The sequence below is a fragment of the Oryzias melastigma genome, linkage group LG22 (assembly GCF_002922805.2).
Source record: "Oryzias melastigma strain HK-1 linkage group LG22, ASM292280v2, whole genome shotgun sequence".
In the NCBI taxonomy this organism is placed as follows: Eukaryota; Metazoa; Chordata; class Actinopteri; order Beloniformes; family Adrianichthyidae; genus Oryzias; species Oryzias melastigma.
The window spans coordinates 9,711,975-9,733,570 of record NC_050533.1 but is presented as its reverse complement, the minus strand read 5'-3'; the positions used below and the strand labels follow the sequence as shown (position 1 = coordinate 9,733,570).

The 21,596-nt window shown below is 36.8% G+C and overlaps 1 protein-coding gene across 3 annotated transcripts in view; it reads left to right on the top strand.

Annotated features, from left to right (window-relative positions):
- nrd1a (nardilysin a (N-arginine dibasic convertase)) overlaps nt 1-21,596 on the top strand; it is a 35,287-nt gene that overhangs the window by 5,462 nt on the left and 8,229 nt on the right. For all 3 annotated transcript variants that reach the window (XM_036209855.1, XM_024266445.2, XM_036209854.1), the window contains exons 5-22: nt 3,916-4,069; nt 4,527-4,600; nt 4,684-4,779; nt 4,943-5,065; nt 9,153-9,210; nt 10,573-10,646; nt 10,743-10,812; nt 10,881-10,958; nt 14,145-14,265; nt 16,043-16,101; nt 17,433-17,487; nt 17,565-17,669; nt 17,967-18,090; nt 18,346-18,432; nt 20,629-20,748; nt 20,856-20,907; nt 21,172-21,322; nt 21,428-21,555. In XM_036209855.1, the coding sequence (XP_036065748.1) occupies nt 3,916-4,069; nt 4,527-4,600; nt 4,684-4,779; nt 4,943-5,065; nt 9,153-9,210; nt 10,573-10,646; nt 10,743-10,812; nt 10,881-10,958; nt 14,145-14,265; nt 16,043-16,101; nt 17,433-17,487; nt 17,565-17,669; nt 17,967-18,090; nt 18,346-18,432; nt 20,629-20,748; nt 20,856-20,907; nt 21,172-21,322; nt 21,428-21,555 (1,729 nt within the window). The remainder of the gene's footprint in view (nt 1-3,915; nt 4,070-4,526; nt 4,601-4,683; nt 4,780-4,942; nt 5,066-9,152; nt 9,211-10,572; nt 10,647-10,742; nt 10,813-10,880; nt 10,959-14,144; nt 14,266-16,042; nt 16,102-17,432; nt 17,488-17,564; nt 17,670-17,966; nt 18,091-18,345; nt 18,433-20,628; nt 20,749-20,855; nt 20,908-21,171; nt 21,323-21,427; nt 21,556-21,596) is intronic.

The following is a 21,596-nucleotide window of genomic DNA, read 5'->3' as shown; positions in this document are numbered from 1 at the left end:
ATGAAGTGACAAAGTTAAGAGATTACTAAAGTATTATTTTCTCTTGCTGCCTCCTATGGAGCTCCAGAATGTTTATAACTCAACATAAAGCAGAAAAATAAATAAAATATCAAGAAACGTGTTAACAGATGCCGTTTTAAGTTGTCAAAATGACACTTTTGAAATGTTTGAGTAAACGAGTTTGTCACATAACTGAGTCTTCAGCGTCTGATATGATTGACAGGAAAGTAATTTGATGTAAAAGGATTTTATAAAAAAAAAATAAGACTTTTATCCAATAAAAGCTAATGGTGGACATTTTTTTGTTAAAAAATTTAGAATTAATGCCTGGTTTGGTACTATTTTAAATAAGTACAAAATATTGTATGATCTTTTTTTGTTAAAAGAAAAAGATACAGTTTTAAATGGAATATAAAACATGTTTCATACTGAGATAAAAATGCAAAAACATAATGTTATTATCTCATTAGGAAGTTCTCATATACATTTTCTGTTATTACTGTATTAATAGATTCATTTAAAAAAATACAAATTATTAATTATTAATGAGTAAATACGATGAGTTTTAGGGGGGAAAATACTTTAAAATAAAAATGTGTTTTTTAGAAGTAATATGCATTTAGTTTAATTTTATTTTCAAGTAATATAAAAGAAATAAATATCTACAAATTTTTCCTCAAATTCTGATTGTTAAGAAAAAACAAACTTTTTTCAACAGAAAAAAATGACAAAAAGCTGTAAACGTTGATCTCTTTGTATATTATTTAAAGCTTACATGTTAAAATGTTTGTGTATACAAAATGATTTCTCAAAGATTATTTTTTAGCATCATGTAGCTTCAATTTACAATATTAATCTTTACTATCCTTTAAATTAAAAATAAGATATAATTGTTTTTATAGAATCCAAATAACTTTTAATTAAACCAGAAGTTGAAATAGGGCACTTCTATGAATTATTTGTATATCTCTGCTTTTATTTTAAATATTAAAGAGCAAATAAAGAGGACAGGAAAAATGGAAAATTAATTCTAATACATGTGTAAATAAAACTATATATTACTCAGTCTTTCCTTTAAGTACTGTCCATATTTGCTATTTATAAAAGGGAAAATGAAAGGTAAAAATGAAAACTAAAAGGAAAATAAAAACTAATTTGACTCCTGTTTCCATTTTAGCAGAACTAAAAAGTTCTTGTGTTACAAGTGTTGCAATGGGCTGTGTTTTACCAACCATTTTACATGCAACACTGGGGAACCCAAAGGGTCAAATTTGGTCTTTTTTTCTATTTGTATGGCTGCTGTCAATTGCTGCTACCCAAAATTGTCGATTTAACTTTAAACGCTCAGAAGAAAATTGTTCTTTGGTTGTCCAGGGCTAAAATGGATTTCTTTGCAGGTTTTTGTGAATTGTAAAATTGAACAAGAGCCTAACTTTATAACTATTAAAAAAAACCTGCAGTAATAACTCAAGCTTATAATTTGCTTGAAGTTTTTATGTCATTGCAGTCTAAATACATTCTGGAGACACAAAAATTAAATAGTGTAAAAGTAATAATTAAGCCCTTTACTACCATGTAAAAACATTTTCCCCCCCAAACTTTTCTTACCTGTTAAAGAAAGCAGGTCGTTCCTTTGTTTGTGTATGGAAAAACAAATGTGTTCTTAAAGGCAAAAAAATAAAGCATTGAAAATGAATTTCCAACCACGCTTTACCATTGTGATTTTTTTTCTGTCAATTTGGACTTTTAACTTGAAAGTCAATGGGAAGTTGTTACCATTTAAAACTGGCTCCCAGTGGTTTTCTGAGGAACTGCAACTTAGAAGATTTGCAATAAATTTTGGAACAGAGGTTCTCTCAGTGAGGTGCGGTTTACGGCTGGTGAGGCAGTGACGTCGTCAGTCAGATTTATAAACAGATGAACCCTACGGAGTTTGATTGGCAACAGTTAAAGTGTCTTTAAAAGTTCATTTCAAACTTTGTCATCCGTTTAAAAACTGTAGCATAGAAAAAATAATCAAAAGGTAATCATAGAACAGACTTATAAAAAAAAATCATATTTAATTTGTATTTTTAATCATTTTATTTAATTTATGTATTTTTTAAGCTATATTTAGCGGGTGAAGCACAGCCTCAATAATGTTGTCGTTCACAGTCCAAACTTTAAACCATAACAGTGGCTTGGTTCTGTTTGGGTTTAAACTAAAGAGTTTTATGTCATTATGTCATAGTCTGGTATTTTGCACAACTCACCCCAATCACAATATTGTCCTTTCACTGCAGGCAAGGTTTTATTGACACATTTCTTTTCCCACTTCGTTCCGCTTTTCTACTCCAGTCAGAATTAGAGACTGGAGTCTCAAAGGACTCAAACATAGGCTTTTGTGCTCCTTTTCCCACTTTTAGTTCTTATCTTTTCACTTGGTATCAAACTCATCAACTACAAACGGCCATTTAGGTCACAGAATAAATGGAATACAACAACTCAAAGCCTCTTCAATATTCATTATTTCTTTAAAATTCTCAAAACAACAACTGCACAACAGCTTCTCAACAAATGTAGATCATTAATTAATCACCATGTGACATACATCCAACTCTCGGCGGTACAGAAAGACTAAGAGCTGTTTTCATCATTTGATCATTTAGTCGTCTTCCAGCAGAAAGAAGGTGGGATTTCCCTGCATTCAATGAGCAAAGCAGCAGCTGAAGGCTTCGTGTCTGCAACAGTTATTGGATTTGATCACTGAAATCATTATAAAACAGATTGTCAACAAGAAACTTTAGCTTCTCTGTGTTGGATTTTAAATCTTTATCTTTAACATGATTCGGCCATTATTGTCATGCGATTAATTAATCGTGATCTGTAATTAATTAGTCAATTTTAATCGCAAATATTCTTAACCTAATAATTGCTGTAAAAAGACAAATTTTAAGGTATTTTCATTAAAATGTATGACATTGTGGCACAGTTGGGGCTGTACTGGTACTTGGATGCTCACAATCTGTTCCTGAAAATTTGAGTACAAATATTTGCAACGTCCAAGATTGCTGATTTGCGATCTTTATAAGTATAGTGAGTGTGCTGTGTGTTAGTTTTATTGTGTTTTTTGTTGATTGTTTTTTATTTTATTTTGAAAATAAAAAATAAGCTATAATTTTAGAAGTTTAACGATGAATCCTGCAGACTTTGGATGAATTATAACATAAAAAACTAAAAGTATTTGAAAATTAAATCTAAATAACAAGAAATATGCATACATATATTTAATATTTTTAATTCATATATTTTTTTTTAGCCTTAAACTGTTGCCGTTTGGATGACCACAGACAGACACAATTGAAATTAATGATGATTTAAAAAATAAAAAAGTGTAGCTTTGTCAGAAACCAAAATAAGTATAAATATCGCTCCGGAAATGCTAGTCTGACTCAAAGCGCCACTTTTACACCAAGCCTGCTCTGTTGACGCTGCAATCAGCAGAGGTGGCTCACAGTTGCTCCCAAGTGATTTTTCCCGGCAGCTTTGGCAAGACAGCATATTTATATAACATATTCTGCTGCACACGACAAACTGCTACACAAAGAGCCTAGTGTACGCAGCTGCAATAGAGAAAGGATACCATAAAACTTAAATTAAAGACCTGAAAGTAATACAAATGTTATAATAAAACAGTTGGGAAGTTTTTACCTCTTTGTTTTAAACATTTCTCTAACTATCAAGAAAAGCACAAGCAGCTTTTTACATCACAGCCGGAGATGACTCTGAGGCAGAACTGACCTTTTGTTTTTGCAGAAAATGCCTTTTGGTTTATTCTTTCTCCACAATAAAAAAAAAAACCCTTCTCTGTGAAAGTAGTTGGTAAATTTTTCATCCTTTTGTATTTTGCACTCGTCCCCTCTTCTCCTCTGGCAGTGGTCTTCATGGGCAGCGAGAAGTATCCCTCAGAAAACGGCTTTGATGCGTTCCTCAAGAAGCACGGCGGCAGCGACAACGCCTCCACCGACTGCGAGAGGACCGTCTTTCAGTTCGACGTCCAGAGAAAACGCTTCAAAGAAGCTCTTGACAGGTGAGAATGGAGGAGAGTTTTTTTGTTTGTTTGTTTTTGGAGCTGTAATGGTTTATACGGGGATTTCTTTTGAGCTGTGTCATGATTGACAGACAAGCATTAATGCAGGAGAAAGACAAACGAAAGAACCCCTTCAGACATACTAAAAACAGTCACGGTATAAATCCAGTGGCTGCTTTGATCCTCTGCTGTTTATTAAAAATAGCTGATTTTGATTCCAACAAAAAAAAAAAAAAAAAATGTGACAAGAGTTTTGGCTGTTCTCTTCTATGAGAAAAGGGCAGCTTTAACATCGAACACAGAGAGCCTGATTTTAGAAATCTGGACCCTCATCATGTCGAGATGAGGCGTGATTACAGCTGAAAATCACACGGTTCAGATTTGCTTCTCTGATGGAGATTATGGTGCAACACAGCGTGTTTTTGTCTGAGCCGCTCGTCTGTTTTTCTCTCGGCAGGTGGGCGCAGTTCTTCATCTGCCCTCTGATGATCCGAGACGCCATCGACAGGGAGGTGGAGGCCGTCGACAGCGGTGAGCCTCTGTTTATCACTCCTCCATTTAGACAAATATCCTCTCAAAAGTTCTTTTTTATTTACCTCGTCGTTACGTTTTAGAGTACCAGCTGGCCAAACCGTCCGACTCGCACAGGAAGGAGATGTTGTTTGGCAGTCTAGCCAAACCTGGGCACCCTATGGGCAAATTCTGCTGGGGTGAGTAGATAAAAACAACCCCAGGGAAATTTACAACCCACCGAGGATGCTCAGCGTTAACCAACATGTGGCGGGGAGAGCGACTCCAAGTTGTGCTCCCCAACAGTTTATATTTGGAAGTGGTTTTTGTGTTGTATTGATCAGTCCCTTGTGACAACTCCAGGGAATGCGGAGACGCTGAAGCAGGAGCCCAAGAAGAAGAAGATCAATGTGTATAAGCGACTGCGTGCCTTCTGGAAGAAGCACTACTCGGCCCACTACATGACTCTGGCAGTGCAGTCAAAAGGTCAGGAAAATCTGTCCCACTTAGCTTACATTCGCAGGCAGTCAATTGACAGAAGCCTAATGGATTTTTGTATAATGTCACACAACAGAATAAACCGATTAATTGGAAAAGCAATCTGTAGATTAATGAAAAATTACCCTCATTTGCACAAATAAGAATCCACTTTTTCCATGTTCAGCCAGTTGGAGATAATTGTTCCCAAATCAAGTGAAATTGCTCTCAGATACAAAATATGTAACACATTTTCAGGGTTTCACAGAAATGCCACACAGCTAATTAATTACTTCATACCAGTAAAGTAATGGAATGAGTTGACATTCTGTGCTGAGAATGATCACACTCAGCAAACTAATTAGTTCTTCGTCCTTTATTTAATGTACATTTGATCGGTTTTTGTTGCAGCCTTCCACGCACCGTGAACACTGTCTTTGCGAGAATAAGCCAGTGTGTGGTTGGTCATGAAAAAGCAGCACTGCTGTCTAATGATAAAGCATCAAAACAGGGTTCAATTCTGAAAAATGGGATATTATTCTATTTTGGGGTATTTATAATTAATGACTAATCATGGGGAATTTTAAAAATTGAAATGTCCATCAGTAAGACAGCAGAAACCAGATTACTGTTGCCGTTTGTGCGAAATAAACTAATCTACTGCCTTCTCCTAAAGTGCAAATGCTGCTACAGTATTAAAATTAGGGATGTCCCAATCTGATCACATGATCAAAAAATCTGGCCAGAGCACGTAGTTGACGACTTGATCAGTATCGCATATTTAATTTATTCTTATTATGATCAGCACTTTATATTTCAAGTTTATTATTCCGGATAAACACTCCACTAGAAGACATCCCGATTCCATGCCCAGTTTCTGTCAAACAATGCCAGTTTACTACAGGAGCACATAAATGACAAGCAAATGTGCCTTTTTGAGGTTTGGCACAGTGCTAGTCTGTATTAATTGAGGTCTGCCCCTCAGGACACACTTAGCTGGAGAAGGCCAGGAGGTCACGGAGGAGGCCTGGTAGTTATTCACCACATTGACCTGCAGTTGTCCCCCTTTGCTCTGCCTAAGCTCATCACATTTCAACATCTCTCATTTAAAAGCATTTCCCCAAATCCCACAACAATATTATTTGTCTCCCACCTAAACCAAACCCCCATCTCCATCACTGAAATATTGGACCTTCTGACTACACTGTGTGCAGCATCATCGTTTATAACCATACTTGGAGGTTTGAGCATCCATGCCGATCCCCGTCAAGCTGCTCAGCTGTGGACTGGAGCTTCTTGAGTGTGCAATTACAGCAGCAAGTTGATGGGCCCACATGTACCAGTCCTTTGACCTGGACATCACTGACTCTGCCTCCATTAACAACTCAGAGTGTGTGATTTGGGTACGGCTGACGCTTTGTACCTCTCTGTACTGAGCCCTCTGAACCTGGACATGTGACAACTTACTACTGTCACACATTTCCCATCAGATAATGTTTCTGTGCCCACAGTATTCTGGAGTTCCATGCCCCACATCAATCTAGAATTTCCAGGTCAGCCCCATGGCTCACAAAGGACTTTGGAGAATGAAGACTGCTGTTCTGTGTACATTCACAGGCCTGGTTGTGGGACAATCAGAAGACCTATTCCAAGGCTAAACCCACTGCTAAGCCTCTGAGCTTAGCATTGGCTTGAACTGGAAATTCAAAGCTGGTGCCTTTTACATTAAATTTTCTAATCAAACCCCGTAGATCACAGATTCAGACAAAATGGAAAATAGTCAAAAATGGAGTTGAAGGCATACCACTGCACTTTTACGTGTACGAAGAAAATGTTCATCAAGAACGGTGTATACTTTTTTATATAGGGCTTTGCAGTTGCAGTCCCATTCACCCATGCACACACATTCACACTCTGCTGCCTACCACTGGCGCCAACTTATAACCATTAGGAGCAATGTGGGGTTCAGGATCTGCCTTGCCCAAGAACACGTCGTACATTGGCAATGTGGGAAATGAACCAGTGATCTTCCGGTCAGAGGTTGACCACTCTACCTCTGCACCACAGCCGCCCCAAGAAAACAACAAAAACAAAACAAGCTAACACTGACGTATGGTAACTGGTATGGGTGTGGGGGAAATCAATTTGCCGATATATCGTGGTATTTCATTTTAGAGATACTTGTATCAATTTAAAATGCTGATGATAATATTTAATTAATAATTTATAGGGGTCCTCCAGTGACTTACTTTTGTTTTTCACCCAATCCCCCGACCGCTAGTTGGCAGCACAACACACTGAGCCTCTTTGAACACCTCTACGTCAAACCAAAACAAAAGATCTCGCGAGAACCTGCTTGCGTTAAATGTTCTGCCTCGTGGTTTTTACTTCTATGAGACATGAATGCAGATAAAGGTGCTTCGTAGCGGGGTCAGATAAAAATGAACAGAGCTTAACTTCCACTACATGTCATCAGAATCTCGTTTCATTCATATGCTGATGACACCCAGTTGTGCTTTAAACTGACCAAGCTCCACTTCAGCCCCACATTTTGCACTCACTGCATGTCTGGAGGAGACCTGTATATCAGAGAACCATTAAAACAGAAGTCATGTACACTCCTCGCCACATCAAATATATTTCTGTGTAAGACAACAGCATCACTCTTTCACCCTCTGTTACAAACTTTAATGTGGAGCTATTTCACTTAAAAACCACATTTGCCTAGTCTTCTTTCTCCATCCCAAAAATAAGAAGCAAAACTCCAACCCTTTCTCTGTTGACCTGATGCTGGAAGATTCTTTCATACCTTTGTCTTCTCCAGGCTTGGTCCCTGTACAGCCTTTCTTATCAGACAGATGCTTGCAGAAGCTTCAGCACATTCAGAACTCTGCTCTCAAGATCCTGACCACTCTTAAGAATCTCCACCGGTTTCACCCTCCACTCCTTAAGTCATCATAAACTCTGCCCCCTGACTCATCAGTGTGTCCATGGAAACGACCCGGTCTACCTCACGGAGCTCCTCATTCCACACAAAATCTCAAGAAGTTTGTCTTTCCTCCAGTTCTCACTGTCTTCAAAACCCCAGGCTCCTCCCAAAAGAAGACCAATCTGCTGCCCCACTTCTTTGAAACGTTCTCCCAAAGCCATTAAGGCTCCACAGAGCGCAGTGTCTTGAAAAAAAAAAATAAAAAATATTCCAAAGGGCCCTTAAGGACATTTTTATGTAGCTGTTATTGCGTCAGTGCAGTATTTATCTATATTTCCTTTTTTAACTATTCAATGATTTTGAATGCTGTAGCACTTTAAAGTTTCCACAAAATGTAATGCGTATTATAAATAAATAAAATGTAATATTATTAGTGCTTTTGATTTGGACTTCGGTCAAAGACATTTAATTAAATTTAGCCTTGGGGAAATATAATAATTTTGCTTTTTTATGAAGTTTAATGAGAAATGTTTAAAAAAAAAAGCAGATGCTGAAAGTTTTCAAATCAGTGCAATTTAGCAGCAAATACTTTATTTAAATTAGATAAACAACTAAATAATTTTTGCCTCAACAGCTTTCCTAGAAACATCCCTCTAGTATTACAGTTTTGTTTGATTTTATCACTCATAATAATACATTTTTTTTCAATGTTCATGATCCTATTAAACAATTTTAGGGCTGTTTTTATTACCGTTTAGTTCTATTTGAATTATGTCTAAAACGTTTCATATAAAATCTCAGTAGGTGACTAATGAAAATGTGATTATAATCATAATTTAGTACTAGATAGGGATTGAAGAAATTGTTCATTCTGTTAATAAGATAATAAAATCTAAACTAAAAAAATCATTTTTTAATGCCTAATTATATAAAAGTATTCTGTTGCTCGTTGAATAGGGCTGCCACAAACAATTATTTTAATCATCGACTAATCACGTTTTTTTTGACTAATCAAATTAAGGATGAGGTCCGTTGGTATGTTGTCATGGTACTCGAGTCTTCACTTCCTGTGACATCACATTTTAATTTAATTAAAAAGGGAGTCCATGTTTTGTGCTGTTGAGTTACTTGAAATGCTGACTAGACAAACTTGAATTTGTCCTCCAGAGAAGCTAGACACTCTGGAGGAGTGGGTGAAGGAGATCTTCAGCAAAGTGCCTCACAAGTGAGTATGAGAGACCAGACCTGTCGGTTCCTTTGAAAGCCTGCTGCCATTATGTAGATTTTGTCTCCACATCCCATAATCTGCTGCAACATAAACCCCTTTTTCATCTCTTTCTCTTTTCTCCTCCGACTCCTGTCATTCTTGTTTTTACTTTTCATCATGATATGCATGAAAGAGATCCCTCCAGATGAGCTGAATTTGTGTTTTCTTGCAGCGCTCGGCTTCTCCTTTGCTCTGTGAACCGTTGCGGTACTTTAAAAAAAAAAAAAGGGAATCAGCATGCATTTCATGCTTACATGAAAGCCATGCAACCTCCAGTTTTTTAAGCCTTTCATTTCAATTACAGGATTACATTTTCCTGTGCTGAGCTAACGAAGCAATCCTCTCAAGTGATTTTAACTCCCTCAGCTAAACTAAATTCATTTCCATCCAGCTTGAAAGCATAAAAATTAAGGATGTGCAACATTTGCAAATATACCAGTATTTAAATTTTTTTGTTTGTCAGAATGCATTTTTTTTAAAACGGGTAAAAATTATGAAATGGTATGCATTGTGGTGTTATAAAACAATCACATAAACATCTATTATTTTTTATTTATTTATTTATTTTACTTTTGTACAATAATTGTGTTTTTTTAAGTGTTTTTACTTCAACACTTTAGGGAATATGATTGTTTTTTTTGCCAGAGTGCTGTCAGTTTTAATTACTTATGAATCTATTTCGAAAACCTTTTAATAAGCAAAAAAGTGTCCCATTGAAATTTGTTAATGTCTCTTTTTATTCTTTTTTTAATTTTAACATTAAACTGTTAATTTGAGACTTCCAGTCATGTATTTCTTTTCTTTTTCATTTATTTTTCTCCACCAGATTTTGTTTTTACTTCATTTGCCTCATGAAGGATGCATGAAGTGTCATTATAAAGCATAATAGATGAGAAAAAACAACTTTTAGCTTGATAGGTAAAAATTACAGTCAGATGATCAGTTTGTGATGAGAAACATATATTTCTTATTTACCTTTAGTTTTCAGTTAAAATTTTTGATCAGCAAAGAAGAATATTTAAGAATCTAGTTAGAATAAGCTTGAACAGTACAATTACATCGATTTGATTGATTAATTGATTGATTGATTATTTGACTCATTGATTGATCTTAAGAACATAAAAGCTTTTAAGTACAAATATCCACTTCAGTTAAAAACTTGAAATAGATACTAATACACAAAAGAAGCAAGAAAAATAGGTTAAATTAGATAAAATGATAGAAAAAAACATTTGTACATTAATTCACCTTGAGGATTTTAGTTTTTTTAGATCACTTGAACCTGTTTAACTAACTCTGACTTTGTTTTGGGCTGAGCAGCGGTTTACCGAAGCCTGATTTCTCTGGCTTGTTGGATCCCTTTGACACCCCAGCTTTCTGCAAGCTCTACAGAGGTAATGATGTCTGATCCTTCTTAACCTAAATATGTGACGACGCAGACCCGGGAGTAGCTGGGTCACCGGGTTTCTCTGTCTTGTTTCCGTTCACAGTTGTTCCTGTTGGGAAAGTTCACGCTCTGAATATTACCTGGGCTCTTCCCCCACAGGAGAAACACTACAGGTGAGCTGCACTCAGCAAACGTGCTTCACTTTGACTGGGAACCAACTGCAGCTGGTCCTCTCTTTCAGGGTGAAGCCTCTCCACTACATCTCATGGCTGATTGGCCACGAAGGCGAAGGAAGCATCCTGTCACTGCTGAGGAAGAGGTGAGTGCTGCTGGCTCCGTCAGTTTTGTTTTTCATCGCATTTTGAGGACTCTCCAAACCCCAATTAAAAACAATTCAGTTTGCCCGCTGTATATGAGCTTGTGCAGCTCTGAGTGTTGGGTCTTCAGACTGTACACTTCATGCATTCTCACTGCTGGCTTCATAAGAGCGTTTCAGCCTCTCGTTGCTAAGTGGTTGTGCCAAGCGCTCTGTTGTCCCACAATACCAAGAGCACATCCAACAGGCCCATCAGCTCCACTTGGATGCATGTCATGTTGGTAAAATATTGCTGTTTATTCTGTGTTATTTTTTTCACTTTGTTGGTAAGTGATGGCAATGAAATTTGAGTGCGCTCACACTCGATTTCCAGTCGACACAAACCTCCTAGACAGAAGAGGCTGTTTGCATCGGATGAACATCAAGGACCGCTTTGACCAGCTCGGCCTACACACACTTTTCAATAAATTATTGATGCGTCCGTCTGTCATGATCTGCCATTCAATATTTTTTCCCCTCTTACTAATCAATTTTTCAGTCTTAGAACCTCGGTTAAAGTCGTCAATGATTATTTCTGCCGTTCATCACGTCTGTCAGCGTCTCTAAAACAAGTTTTTAGCCGTTTATAAATAATTCAAACCTTCCTTCTCACAGGGATGGACTGAAATGAACGTATAGGTTGACCGATTAATGTGCTTAATCTTTGCCATTTAAGAAAAAATAATCAGCCTCAGCCAACGCCTGAGGATATTAATCTTATTAACAGGCAGGCACATCTGCTGGCAGCACAATGCTGTTGCTGTGGAGACATGAAAAAGCCCCTTTAGTCAGTCCAATTGCTTCTGCTACGTGCACATCCCAGTGGATTTTTGAGCTGCAGAGAAAACCTTTAGAGGAGCTAGCGTTCACTTGATGTGCTTCAGTCAGAACAAAGACACTGAGATTTTATTTTTCCTGCATTTATTTTTGCTTTCTTAAAAAGATACTCAAGTGAAGTCGCATTCACAGTATTCAATATCTCGCTCGTATGTCAGCGTGAGGTCTGGCTCCATTTTCCAGCTTGCTGCCTCACTTGAGTTAACACCAAACGTGTGGGTTCATGTTTAGAAAGCAGCTTCATGTTCCATCGGTCCTAAAATCGCAGCATCCACACCCTACTGCATTCTGCTCTGCTAAAAGAGGTAGCCTGAAAATAGGAATAAAAACGGTAATTTTGAAGGAAATCACAAATAAGTAGTAAAATAATCTGTTCTTGCTGCAAGTCATTTTTACTTAAAAATACACCTTATAATAAAATATCAAAATCTAAAAACAGGGAGTTCCATACAAGCATTCAAAAAGGGAAAAGTAAGCTTAAAAAGTTAACAGATAAAGTGAAACATCGAGTCAGTTAACAAAAGCTCTGTAATTTGTTATATTTAAAATTATTAGTTTTCATCAAATTATTTGAGTTTATGGTTTTATTCAACTCAAAAATGTATTTTGATAAAAACTTGTATTTCTAAATGTAACAAATTTTGTCAATTGATCCAACGTTTCTCTTTTTATTGTAGGGCTGGGTATAGCCGATAATCTCCAGAATCAATTTGATTCACCAGAGCCTTGATCTATACGATTCTGATTATTATTACTTTGTCGATCACTCAATTTGATTTTGAGTTCACACATTTAGACACATTTGTTTAGAAATACATTGATAATCTATATATGTATTGAATGTGTTCATATTAATCTGATACAGTTAACATACTGTAATATTAAAAAGTCAAATTATAATGAGATTGTTAATACCATACAGTTTTACATGGATTATCAAACAGAGAAGCTCCAACAATTATTCTGCCTCTCCTGGAGGGTGTTTCAGTTTGGCCACTAGGTGGCGATAGGTGGCTATAACATTACATCTTATTCCAGAAGAAGAAGAAAGTATGAGCAAAAAACAGTGTTTTAGAGTTTAGAAATTCATGCCCATGACTATATAAAGATTTTTATTCATTAAGCAGTCTATGTTTAGGTCGACTGAGCGTTAGCATTAGCCTTCCTATGGGAAATCCTAGTATACTATCATACGCCGACTTTAGCATTAGGCGTTAAAACAGTCTCTACTTTTATGGATCTATTATTGATTTATTGAGCTTTGATGGATTAATGGATTTTATCAACCCAGCCCTAAAATGACTAAAAATTGAATTGAAAGCTAACAAGACCATTTTTTTGGTAATTTTAAGCAAATGGTTTGTATTTTTTCATTTATGTACTTAATTGTAGTTCATTTTAATCACAATGACAAAAAAAGAATAAAAAAAAGACGATTGTAATAAGTGGAAATGACTTATTTTAGAACAAAATGTGAACAAAATAGAAATACAATCGTAGTACAAGTCGTCCAATCTTTATAAATCCTCATGAAATCTAAAAATAGCACTTATTCTCCGAACATAAATCTATTTTTTTTAAAACTGAACCATAAATTAGTGTGAAATTTGAGTTTTATTTTTCTTAAATCATTTTTTTCATATCAAGAGTAAATTACTCACTCTTTATAATATTAATGGCCCTATTTTTAGATCCTAGCTCTTAATGACATTCTCAACTGTGCTGATTTTGATTAAAGTTTGAAATGGTGCAGAGCAAACCTAAAACCTGGTTACATACCTAGAATGTCTAAAAACGAGGTTTGAGTTCTGCACAAGTTTCCGTCTGCAGTGTATGTATAAGGATTTGTTTTTAAGGCCATGAAAGTGGTTTTTAAATGTCTAATATTTTTTTTTAATCTACAAGTTTAGGCTTATAGAGTGATGTTCATACAGATATCTTTTACCTTTCTTTCTTCTTGTTTTTAATTAAAATAAGTTATTTTTTTAAGTTTTTGTCAATAATTATGTTTTTATTTATAAACATGATTTTTAAAATTATTTGAATGTACAGGACCCCAGATAAATTCATGGAATCCATTGATCTTTTTTCCATTACCTCCCGTAGTTCAGTTAAAAAATCAGCTTTGATGATACAAGTTCTACTTTTGTCCATTTAAAAATCAGATGTGAAGGAAATTGTTGCTTAAACTGAAATGAAACAGACTGATTAATAAAGTTAGACTTTTTTATCTGAATTGAATCATGTCAGAAATTTAGCATTGATAATTCACTGTAAATGAATGATTGGTTAATTGGTTGATTGTGTCTGTAGGTGTTGGGCTTTGGCTTTGTTTGGAGGAAACAGTGAGACTGGCTTTGACCAGAACACCACCTACTCCATCTTCTCCATCTCCATCACCCTCACTGACGAAGGGTTTCAAAACTTCTACCAGGTGAAGAACATCCAATAGTTTGTTTTTTTTCTCCCTCCCGCTTCTTTCACACCACAAAAACATCCTTCTTAGAAATAAGTCACAAATTCTTACCCTGGTGTTACATTTTCAATAGGGTAAGAAAAAAATGGTCTTACCAGGAATTCTTGTTTTGGCTTAGACGTGTTTTCATAAAACTACAATGATTTTACTATTAAAATGCTTTCTTGATAAGATTATTTTTCTCGTAAGACAATTTTTTTTTTTAGATTCAATTTTTGCAGCACACCAAAATAAAAGCAAAAAAGATCTTTGTCTGTTTTCAGGTCCAGATGGGTCTTCTTCTTTTGTTTTCTAATCTCTTACCTGACATTGAAACTCTCTTGTGTGCGTGCTATAGAGGCGAGAATTAAAAACTGAAGCAGACAGGAAGCGTGACCACTGCTCGATGTGAGGTCAAGGAAAACAAGCCGTAGTTATGAAACGTAACCTCACATAGTGGGCGGTCTCTCAACAGTACTCATAATTGAAAAGTTTTTTTTTTTTCTTGACTTATAACTGCAGTAAAAATGATGCAGCGACCTTGAGAATGTTGTTTACTTGAAGAAGCCTGCTTCATTATTCGGGCCTTTAACAAAGAAACCTTGACAAGTTTGAATCAGAGGCGCCTCATTGTGAGATGCAATAGTCATGCGTTAAGAAAGTTTACTAAAACTGCATTAAAAGCCTGAAGACCTTATGACTGTTTTGTAAAAGTTGTGCTGACAAAATGTCAAAAGACGATCAAGAAAAGAGTTTTTCTGCTTTTCTTCTAACACATTCAGCGAAGTAAAAAATGAAGCTTAGAAAAAAACGGTTCCATGGCCGCATTTGATCAGTGGCCTAATTAAGCTTGGGACTTAACTCATCGTGAAACGTCAACATCGCATACATCATTCTGTCATTTAAGGAAAACATAATTAAAATGCACTAAATGTCATAAAAAAGGACATAATGCTGCAACTGCAGCAAAGCCAGATGGACTGGATTTATGGATTTACTTCTTTTTCATCTTTTTTTCCTGTAGCCTCCCAATTATATGAATCCTCTCCTTTTAAAAAACTTAATTTAAGATTTTTCCATTTTAAACTTTCGCAGAACCGCTTCCCTGAGGTTAATGTTATGTCATTTAAAATCCCATTCTTTGCAAATGAGTTCAAGACCGGTGACCTTGCCATACTATTCGCTGGTTGCCTGGCAACTGCTCCAGTCCAAGAAGAAGTAGCCCGGTGCATAACCCCACTGTAAGCAAGATATAACGTGTTAATTAGTGAGACTGGAGAGTTTCCAGTCCTCGAGCTCCTCGAGCTGTGGCTTCATATCTGTCGTGTTGACACGAGGATCGATCTCCGATGAAAGTCGACGGAAACGCACTTCCAGGAATGTCAAAGTGTCCAAGAAAAGAAATACCTGAGGTTTACGGCTCGAAAAATCAATAAAACAAGCGGCTTGAGCATTCAAGAAATGGAAAAGATGTTTCTTTTTAAGCTGCTCGGATGTAAAATATGGATGTTGTTAAATTCTCGCTGTATCGATCACGTGTGGGAAAATGGAAGCTCGTCTTTTCATTCTTCTCTGAAATGATGAGCTGATTTTACCTGAAAACAAGTTTTTGTTTTTTTGCATGTTGAAATATTGAAGAAAAACAACTCTTTTGCTTTGAGGAAAAAACAAGAGGAATAAATTCTGCAACACAAGATGTGCATGTTGTGTCTGAAGCTCAAGTACGATTTTTTGATCTTTTTTTTTTTATATACAGGTGACTCATTTGGTGTTCCAGTATCTGAAGATGTTGCAGACGCTGGGTCCACAGCAAAGGCACAGTAACAAACAAGCTCCCACAGACTCACAAACAGCACTACGTTTGTCTGCCTCTCACCCCTTCCCTCCATCCCTCCCCCTTTGAAGCGACGGGAAAATCTTCCCAGTGTTGCCACCTTGACACAGTCACATCTTGCTGCTCGATGCAGCTGCTAGTTGCTATGTAATCTGCACTGCAGCAAATGAGTGCCTTTCTTAGCAATTAATGAATTTATGAACCCAAAAATACAGAAAACAAACAAAATGAATATTTCAATCCATAAAAATGCATAATTTAAATGTTTTCTACTACAGAATAAAGGGTAACACAACAGGACAGTTGAAGGCGGACTCCACTCTCAGCCCAGATTGAAAATTAAAAAAAAACTGAAGGGGACCCCAAATGACGCTAGCATCATAAGCTAATAATGGTTAACATATTAAGTAAACAATCCCAAGTGAAACATTCTTTGTAAATCCCATCATTAGGGCGGAGTTCGCTGGATTTATTGCCAATTGCACTAAACTACTGTTGTCTAACTTCCAAGTCCACTGGGAAGTTGTACAAGCCAGTAGATGTTTTATTTTTGACGACCATCTAAAGCTAATATGCTAACGACTGACTGTTACAGAATCAAAGATGGGCGGCGCTTTTATAGGTGACGTGAAAATTTTGAAATTCAACTGTAATACCCCATTTCAACCTGTGGGGGCAGTACACAGACTGTTTTAGACTATAATTTCAGATAATTAAAAAAGTGTATTTTGAATTGAATGGAATTGAACTTTATTCATATCCCAAAGGGATAAATTCATATGTTATGGCACCACAAAAAGTCAATAAGTTGCATTAAAAAAATTATCAGACAGCACTTTTAAAGCCCCATTTATAGAAGTCAATTGTATTTAGTGTTTGTTACCCTTTACAGTCGTTATCTGATAATCTGATCTATTATAAAAGTTTTTCCAGTGGTCCTTTAATCATGATTAGTCATTTTTGAGCCTTTTTTCTTTTTCAATGTCAGTTTTTAGGACCTTTTTCATGCGTAGTGGCTGTAGTTCATTAGAAATTCACATCTGAGTTGTGTGAAGGACCGTTTGTGCAGAGTAAGCCTGCCTTGACTTCCCATCATCCCTTTGTATGCGCTCTATCTTAAAGACTCTTAAAACACTAACTGTTGTAATGTTGTCGGCTCCTGTTTCACACAATATAAAGAAATTCTCAGAAATGCCAGATGACTCCACTTTTAATGTAAACATTCCTAGGATAGCACAAGGGTTAAGATTGTTTAATGGCCTTGAGGTAAATGAAGAACTCCATCTGACCAGGAGTTTGTTGATTCATTTAGGATATATGAAGAGATTCAGAGGATTGAAGCGAACGAGTTCCAGTATCAGGAACAGGTGAGAACCCCACCATCCTCTGTCATCGTTTGCCTCGCTGGCTTTTCAAGAGTTAAATTTGTGTTTGCTTTTGTCAGATCGACCCCATCGAGTACGTGGAGGACATTTGTGAAAACATGCAGCTGTTCCCCAAGGAGGACTTTCTGACTGGAGATCAGCTGATGTTTGAGTACAATCCAGAAGTAAGTAGATCAGTCGTTCTGGGAGTGAACCACTTTCCGAGTTTCATCCTGAAACGCTGTTTTCCTTTTTTAAGCAAAGGTGTTATTAAAGTGGGTCACTCACACATGAAAAAAACATCATTGACTCTTTTTCTTTTTTACTGACGTGTAAATGATTATCAAACCCTGGATTTGTGCCAGAATATCTTCTAACTGTCTTCTGCTGTGGATGTGAGTGGCATCAAAGCCTGCAGTCTAATTCTGGCTTTGCATGTTTTTTTCTAACAAAAATGTCTTTATGTGTGTGTTTATGTGCAGGTGATCACTGCAGCTCTTTCCCTCCTCACTCCAGAGAAAGCCAACCTGATGCTTTTGTCTCCAGAACATGAGGGCCAGTGCCCGCTCAGGGAGAAGTGGTTCGGCACACAATACAGCGTGGAGGGTGTGTTCCCGTCCTTGTACTCCGTCACGCTCAGCGAAAGCTTTGTCTTTTTATTTCCCTTTTTGTGTGAACATTTTTAACCCAAAGTAACGCAGAGGGAGCGGCAGAAGCATTTATCTATTTAAATGGTGAAAAATGGAGTACAGCAGCAGCAGGGTTTGAATAAGAACAAATACAAAGGAGTGCTTGTTATGTTAATAAATGATGTAGAGTGTAAAGATTAAACAACAGTGAGTGGCTCTCGTGTGCTGACAGAAATCCAGGCGGAGTGGATGGAGAAGTGGACCGGGAACTTGGAGCTGAGCAGTGACCTCCACCTTCCTGCAGAAAACAAGTTTATTGGTGAGTTAATAAACATATTTTTTTAAACATTTGCAATCATCTCATAAGTGTCTAAAGCAATAACCGTGAAACAGATCCACTTCAGTGCTTTTGTTTTTCATTCATTTGCCTCCAAATACATCATTTAGTCACTTTAACTCTCAGTTTTTAGAGCTTATCAGTGACTCATCTAACAAAGCTGTTAAGGTTACGATCTCTTTATGAATACCTGTAATGTTTTATTCAGAACACACTCCTGGGGAAAAAAATGTTTTTGTTTACATCCAGGAAATTTTCTAGTTATCCTTTCATTAAAGTGCCAAAGCAGAAATGATGCAAGTGAAGGTCTTCTGCTGTTAAAATCAGCAAACCCAAGCAGGAGAGAAACTCATCTGATATGTTAGGCTGCAGTCGGATCTAATCTATCATCAGCAATAATCAATAACTAAAGCTGATCTTTTCATGACAACAATACAATTATCTAACTTGCTTTTGTTAGTTTTATATTTATAGCTATATATATAGATTTTTTTTAATTCTCGGGGGTCTAAAAGATTCATTAACAGCTTTTGTGTAACATAACTTTATTGATTAGTCATTAGATTTGCAGGTTGCTGTGATCGAACAGATTTATTCATCATTTTTTGTTCCGCTTTTCTTTTTAACTGCATCAATAGGACATTAGGATTCAATGCTGCAAAACTGACATCTGTAAAGATGCACTCGCTGAATGAAAACATTTTAAAAAGTGCTGCTGGTTGTATTTAAATCAATAATATGACATATATTTGTTTCATGTTTTAAAAAAACATTGTGCACACTTTAGGGATGCTACAGTTTCAAAGCAAACTGTACGTTTCACCATTTAACCCAAATGTGAATTGTTGCATCCCAACTGCACAAGTTGTGCTATAAAGTTTTGTTTTATTACATTACACAAGATTTGTTAAACGCTTATTGGCAAATGAATTTATTTATTTTTCTTTGGTAATACAGTAGCTGATTGCTAAACTAAACTGGGCATCCCTGTACTTAGACCCTCCTCCTCAGTCAGGAAAAACTCCTAAAAAAAAAAAACGTTTCTTGGAAAAAAAATAATAAGAAACCTCAGGGATATTCACGTGAAAGAGGAATCTTCTCCCGGGATTGACAGGACAACTATGTGTTTGAATACTGTAGCAGATGGGCTTGTATCCACATAGAGCTGGAACAGCTGGGGGCTCGAGACGAGCCAGAGGCGAGGTCCATTCGCAAGGACAGGAGCAGATGGAACTGGGGGGGCATTGATCTGATTGGAAATATTGGAATTTAAATTGATGCATCAAATATTTCAACTAATTGTTGCACTCCTGCAAATCATATATTGAACCAAAACAAAACCATGACTACAAAGTTGAGGTTTGATCTAAATTGTGGAGAATTGTTGCATCCCTAGTACAATTTTTTTGGAAATTGTAAAAGTTGTGTCTTTTGGTGACACTTTTCACAGATCCAGATTCAACAACTCGAGCTTAATTCTGTCACTGTTTTAGGAAAACAAATCACATATACCGTCATACTAGCATTCGCTTTTATATTTCCTTATAACAATCCCCCTGTTCTTCTTGCTTTTACCCTCTGCCAGTTTTAGGCTGTTTCAGATTGCCTCCCTCTGCAGGTGCAGAGTATTTGTTGATTTGTTGTCCGACTGCGGGGTCATAAAAAGTCTTAAAAGCATAGATTTTTTGAATTTGGAAATAATACCTTGAAAAGTCTTAAGTTTTGATATATGAGCCTTAAAAATTGTGCTTTTTGAAACAACTTCTTCTTTTCACATTTCATGTCAGACTTTTAATTATTTTTTAAAAGATTATTTTTGATCAAATGATGTAAATAAACACCAGTCGTTATGTACTAATAACAATGTCCAAAGCCATTTTGAAAATTGAAAAAAAAGAACACTAAAGCCTTAATGGCACAGACCACAAACAAGATAAGAAGCTACAGTTTTTATTATAAAATAGGAATGCATTAATCATTTGGAATGTAGAATGAAAAATTGGTTTTATTTTGGCATGCATGGCCTTATAAAGGCTTTTAAAAGTCGGAAGTTTAACTTGTAGGAACCCTGTTAGTAGTACGTATGTGTAAAGAAACACTGACGGGTGGGGGAAGTAAAAGAAGTGTAAACACAGCCTTTAAAATCTCTCAAAGTATGAATTCCTGCTTCTCTTTCAGCTAATGACTTTACGCTGAAACCTTCCGACTGTCCAGACACGGAGTTTCCCGTTCGGATAGCTGACAGCAGCCAGGGCTCCCTCTGGTACAAGAAAGACAACAAATTTAAAATACCCAAAGGTGTGTGCGACTGTGTGTTCATTTTATTTACATTGTGCGATGTTTCCATAAACATATTTAGCGTTTAAGGACAAGTGTTGAAACCCGTTTCCTCTCTGCTGCTGCAGCCTACATCCGATTCCACTTGATCTCTCCTGTAATCCAACAATCTGCAAAGAAGTAAGTTCAGGCTCAGATGTAATCCCGGAAGACTTGTTTCTGTTAGTCTGTCAACACTTCTCAGATGTTCCCGCACTCGGAATTATTCACATTCTTCCTCATTGCCTGCTTGGTTTCCTTTTACTCTTCTTCAACTTGACATCCTCTTTTTTTTTTTTTTTCTTCCAACTTTTTACTCGCTAAACTTCCTGCTGAAATAAATCCCCCTTCTTTTCATTTCGCTTCATTTCACTTTCCAATTTTCTCAATCCTCTTGGCCCCCAGCGTCGTCCTGTTTGACCTGCTGGTCAACATCCTGAGCCACAACTTGGCTGAGCCGGCCTACGAGGCTGAAGTGGCGCAGCTGGAATATAAGCTGCTGGCCGGCGAGCACGGCCTGGTCATCAAGGTGAAGGGATTCAACCACAAGCTGCCTGTGAGTGGACTCTGTCATCCGTGCTGTGCGGACGCACGCGCTCGGAGACGCACAGATTAATGCGAGATCCTCTGTCGCACTCATTGACCACGCTTCCCTCTGCAGTTGCTGTTCCACCTGATTATTGACCACCTGGCGGATTTCTCTGCCTCCCTCGACGTCTTCACCATGTTCAAGGAACAGCTCAAGAAAACCTACTTCAACATCCTCATTAAACCCGAGAAACTCAGCAAGTACGACCCTTTCTTTCCTGTCTCGCTGTGTGAGTCATCCC